This window comes from Phaenicophaeus curvirostris, chromosome 17 (assembly GCF_032191515.1).
Source record: "Phaenicophaeus curvirostris isolate KB17595 chromosome 17, BPBGC_Pcur_1.0, whole genome shotgun sequence".
In the NCBI taxonomy this organism is placed as follows: Eukaryota; Metazoa; Chordata; class Aves; order Cuculiformes; family Cuculidae; genus Phaenicophaeus; species Phaenicophaeus curvirostris.
The window spans coordinates 3,131,201-3,136,337 of record NC_091408.1 but is presented as its reverse complement, the minus strand read 5'-3'; the positions used below and the strand labels follow the sequence as shown (position 1 = coordinate 3,136,337).

Below are 5,137 nucleotides of genomic sequence, written 5' to 3'. Positions count from 1 at the left end.
CAAAGCTGTATGCAAGCTTTAAAATGCTAATGAGTTACCCAGCAGCAGTTTGTTGCCAAGACCTGGTTCTTTACAAAAGATACCTGAAGTGCTGGTCTTGGCAGGAAAGGTGCAGAGGAATGAATCAGCTTGGTGTTTATTCTGTGATGGGTCATCAGTCCAGTGTGTGTATGTCCTCTATCCCCCCCCAACTCATTCATAGTTCCGAAAGCTGAAATTCAAGTGCTAATTCCTTTTGGTTATATTAAATAGGGGAAAAACCTAAACCAACCTCCCCTCCCACAACTTCCAGTCATCTCACAGTCCCTCAGAATTTCAGGCCACAACCAGTTTCCCCAGCATTAAATAACAAGTATTGCAAGATTTGTGCAACACATTCTATTATAGATTGCAAAGAAGACACCGGAAATCCTAGCTTTTTTTCCTTTCATATTTAATGTGGTGCTTTCAGAAGTTAGAACACCAATTTGTGAGGATAGACTCCATTTGAGAGACAGAAAGTAGAACGCAGGTACCCACGGAGCTGAGGCACCTTCTTGATTCGGGCAAGGATCTGTGAATCCACTGCCTTCTGGTCTTTCTTGCGCTGCTCCGTTATCTCATATTTCTAGAAAGGACAAACAACAATGTTAAAATCCTGCAGTGACCACACACTCTTCTACGGAGATGACAAAATTCAGGGCAAACCCCGAATCCTGACATTTTCAAAAAAATCTTCTCAATTAATTCTAAATATGGGTGAGGTGGTAGGAGACCGGAGGTGGCAGAGAGCTCTGAAGCCATCGTTTGGCTTACATTGCAGATACCGGAGCCAGCAGCAGGCTGTCAACACTATCGAAACGGTAAAGGTGTTTCTCAGTCAAAAGAGACATTTAACTGGAGTAATCCTTACTGCTGTTCCGCTAAGGTAGATGCAGAAGAGAATCCCCAAATCTAAGGACCACTTAAATTTAATTCATCATTTGTTTCATGGTATTTCCCCCTCTCTAGCCTGGCTTTATGTAACAAGGGCATTGAAAAGAACGAACAATCGTGTTCCTTACTTCTTTTTCAGTGTCAAAGATCTCGCCTTCCTGATGCTTGGGCTTACGCAGCCTCTTCTTCTTGAAATAGGAATCAGTGAGATGCTTGGGAATTTTCACCCCAGAGATATCAACCTTTGTAGATGTAGCAATAACGAATTTCTGATGGGCTCTACGCAGAGGGACACGGTTGACAACCAAGGGTCCTAAAGGCAGAGGAAAGACAGAAGAGAACGAGGTTAGCTTTCCTGGCAACAAGCACTGCTTTTAAGTTCAATTGTCATAGTATACTTCACTGATGCTTACAGCTCAAATCTGAACAATCAAAGCAGCCCTTCCCCATAGCCTCTAGGAAAGCAAAAACTGCTTCTTCATCTCTTCCAGGTAGGGAGAGAGTGAAGCTCAATTATCTCACCTCTGCTTCCCTGGAAAGTCACGGAACGTGATGTTAGTTACATGCACACACGATGCACTAAACCATCCACATGCAGATCTGTCTACTGACCCTGAGAAACTTGAACTTTAACTGAACAACCCCCCATCTCCCCCAAACAAAATAAAACCATTACACTGAAGTATTTTACCTGTAACAAGCAGAAGGCCAGTATCAAGTTGCTTCAAGAAGACGACACGCTGAAAAGAGATGAGATATGACATTAGTCCTCAGGTTCCAGCACTCAAATGCTGCAACTGAACCCAGACCATGCCCACACTCGGCCTGGGTAACCAGTACACCCTGACAAAGCACCCGGGCACGCGTGCAATGGTGCGATTTGAGAAGCGACCACCACACAGCCAAGCTACCAATGTTTCTCAGAGCACAGGTTTGCCAGAGCTACCGCATCTACAACAGATCATGACTCTCAATCTGCTTCACCATTCAAGGCCGAGCATAGCTGATAAGTATGCTTTTTAATCTTTGCCTACTGTAGAGGAATGTGAGGCAGCCACCCCATCACCCAAATTCTTTGTACCAGTTAAAGGCAAGAACCAGCTAGAAATCAGAAGGGCACCACAACACATCACACAGTCAGAGCCATCCCTCAGTGGCATTTTATTCTTTCTGGTCAAGTCTTCCTTCCCTGAACATCACTTCAAGTAATGCAACATCGAAGCCAAAGAACTCAAGAAAACAAAGGATGTCAGTTAAGACTTGTAAGTAAAGCTCATTAGGATGAAGAACACAGCTTAATATAACAATCAAGTGTTATCTTGATAAATTAAGAATGAAAACATATTTCTTCCTTTCCAATAGGCAGTGTAAGACAAAGGTTTTTCCTCACTGCAACAGTAACAGGAGCAGGCATTGGGTCTGCTCCTCTGCACAAGTCAGCACAACATGAATCGACACACTTTCTGCACTCCAGTAAGACTCCTTTTGTTTTGCCTAAGACACCAGACAAGCCGGTTTTATTTCCAGCTCTGTGTAGAGGAACAGCAGTTTGTTTCCCCCAAAGGCAGGATGAGAGAGAGCATCCAGAGTTAACAGAAAAGCAAATTCACGCGGTGTGGCTGAGCAGTGTCCAGCGACATCAGCTGGTGAATTCAGGATCCACAACTCTGTCAAACAGCGTCAGCCCCAAAAGAATCACAGAATAGTTTTGGTTGGAAGGGACCTCAAAGATCATCCAGTTCCACGTGCCATGGGCAGGAACACATCCCACTAGATCAGGCTGCCCAAGGCCCCATCCAACCTGGCCTCGAAAACCTCCAGGGATGGGGCAGCCATCACTTCCCTACGCAACCTGTTCCAGAGTCTCACCACTCTCCTAGTGAAGAAATTCCTCCTTATGCCTAGTCTAAATCTGCTCTTCTCCAATTTATACCCACTGCTCCTCATCCTATCACAACAAGCCTTTGTGAACAGTCCCTCCCCAGCTTTCATGTAGCCCCTTTCAGGTACTGGAAGGTCACTATAAGATGCCCTCGAAGTTCTGATTACCTTGCCTCTGTGACGACCGGTCAGAAGGATCAGAACAGTTCCTGGAGTAATAGAAGCCCGCAGTCTCCTCTTGTGCTGGCAAAAGGGCTTTTTGCCATGACTCAAAAGCTTGCGAGGAACATCTTCAGTTGGATAGTATCTGGGCTAGAAAGAGACAAGCAAAATACTGCACCATCTTGTATTCCACAAGACAGAAAGCTTTCACTAGTTTATAGTCTTGCCTAGTCTCCATTCTCTAAACTACTGGCATCTCCCCCAGGATGGACAACTGCTGGGTCTGTGTCTCAAGACTGTGCACAGTTTGATGCACACGGCATGGGCTCAGGCTGCCCCGGCTGAGATACACAACCTACATCAAAAGTTGCACCCAACGACTTCACACGGTGACTGCCCGAGCTCTTTTTCTTACCATTTTGCGGATTTTAACCACACGGCTGCCTCCATTCTTGTCTCCACCAACTGGTTTGGTGATAGTTGCACGTGGCTTTTCTTTCTTTTTCCTTTCTATCTGAAACAGAATATAGAAAATGTCAAACCAAAGTCACCAGGAAAAACATGATTAATTACACACAGTAGTTACTCTCCTACCTTTGTTTCCGGAGCAGTGTACTTGCGCTTGTACATCGCCTTTCTGGCATACATGGCTGATCGGGAATATCTCCCGATACCCTGGGCCAGGACAGGGTTACGGCTGGCATGATGCTTCTTAACCTTCTTTTTCTTGTCACCTTCCTTCTGGCCTGCCTTTGGCTGAGCTGGTGGTTTCTCGCTCGTCTTTTTCTTGGCCGCCTTTTTCTCGCCTGGCTTTTTCTCAGCAGCCGCCTTCTCGCCCGCCATCTATGGATTCAAATAAAACAGAAACGATGACTTATGACAAGGCATGCAAAGAAGCGTCTAAGTCGCAGAAACAAAATGAAGGAACTGGAACTTGCTGCTTGACACAACTCTTGCAGCTGTCAGCCACCTCAGACACCACAGCAAACCGAGACACGGCAGCCGAGGCTGAGGGGAGACCTCACTGCTCTCTATAACTACCTGAAAGGAGGTTGTAGAGAGGAGGGAGCTGGGCTCTTCTCCCAAGTGACAGGGGACAGGACGAGAGGGAATGGCCTCAAGCTCCGCCAGGGGAGATTTAGGCTGGACATTAGGAAAAAATTCTTCACAGAAAGGGTCATTGGGCACTGGAACAGGCTGTCCAGGGAGGGGGTTGATTCAGCTTCCCTGGAGGTGTTTAAGGCACGGGTGGACGAGGTGCTAAGGGGCATGGTTTAGTGTCTGATAGGAATGGTTGGACTCGATGATCCGGTGGGTCTCTTCCAACCTGGTTATTCTATGATTCTATGATTCATTCTGCTGCCCACCCGTCACACAAAACGGCTGGACTCGATGATCCCGTGGGTCTTTTCCAACCTGGTGATTCTATGATTCTGCTCCTCCACGCTCGGCAAAGCGGCTGCAAGCCCAGCGAACGCCTCTGAGCCCTCCCCGGCAGGAAGGCCACAAACGCACACGGATGCCGAGGCCACAGCCGCCCTTCTGGCCCCGGGGTGGCCGCGGGGCTCCCGCAGGGCCCCGCCGCACCGTGAGGCCGCGCTGCCCCACCCCGGGCTCCCGCTCAGCCCTACGGCGCCCCCAGCTCCGGCCCGGCCGAGCCCGGCTCCCGCTTCGCGGCCCGGGAGGCTGCGGCCCTGCCGGCCCCGGCCCGGCCCCCGCAGCCAGGCCCGGCCAGCGGCCCCTGCACCTCCTGCTCAGCCCCATATCGGCCCTCGGGCCTCCTCGCCGCTTTCCCGAGGGCACCGGACCGGGCCCGTGAGCCCCGCGAGGGCGGATGGCAGCGGATACCGCCCGCCTCCGGCAGCCCTGCCCGCCACCGCTCCGCCATCCTTACCTTCCGGGGAGGGAAAGGGACCTACATCCGGGTACCGGCGGGCTAAAGAGAGCGCGGCGTCGGGCGTCACCGCGCCGCCGCGGGGCACGCTGGGACTTGTAGTCCTGGAAGGAGGGGAGAGCGGGTACCCTGCGGGACGGAGCGACACCGAAAATCATAGAATCACCAGGTTGGAAAAGACCCACCAGATCATCGAGTACAACCATCCCTATCAAACACTAAACCATGTCCCTCAGCGCCTCGTCCCTTAAACACCTCAGGGAAGGTGACTCAACCCCCTCCCTG

At 50.0% G+C, this 5,137-nt stretch overlaps 1 protein-coding gene across 1 annotated transcript; it reads right to left on the bottom strand.

Moving 5' to 3' along the window:
• Window positions 1-363: 363 nt before the first annotated feature.
• On the bottom strand, window positions 364-4,877 carry RPL6 (ribosomal protein L6). Its single transcript, XM_069870921.1, has 7 exons — window positions 4,853-4,877; window positions 3,553-3,801; window positions 3,374-3,472; window positions 2,965-3,108; window positions 1,607-1,655; window positions 1,044-1,228; window positions 364-607 (listed from the first exon to the last, which is right to left on the bottom strand). Exons 2-7 carry the CDS (start codon window positions 3,799-3,801, stop codon window positions 455-457), a joined length of 879 nt encoding a protein of 292 aa, XP_069727022.1. The 5' UTR covers window positions 4,853-4,877; the 3' UTR covers window positions 364-454.
• Window positions 4,878-5,137: the final 260 nt, after the last annotated feature.

Bases quoted from the DNA above. Each gene is read 5' to 3' on its own strand.
- RPL6 (XM_069870921.1), bottom strand. From the start codon at position 3,801: ATGGCGGGCGAGAAGGCGGCTGCTGAGAAAAAGCCAGGCGAGAAAAAG. The intron at 3,473-3,552 runs GTAGGAGAGTAA...ATTCTGTTTCAG, and splicing joins ACACTGCTCCGGAAACAAAG to ATAGAAAGGAAAAAGAAAGA. The intron at 1,229-1,606 runs GTAAAATACTTC...CTCTGCCTTTAG, and splicing joins TGGCCTTCTGCTTGTTACAG to GACCCTTGGTTGTCAACCGT.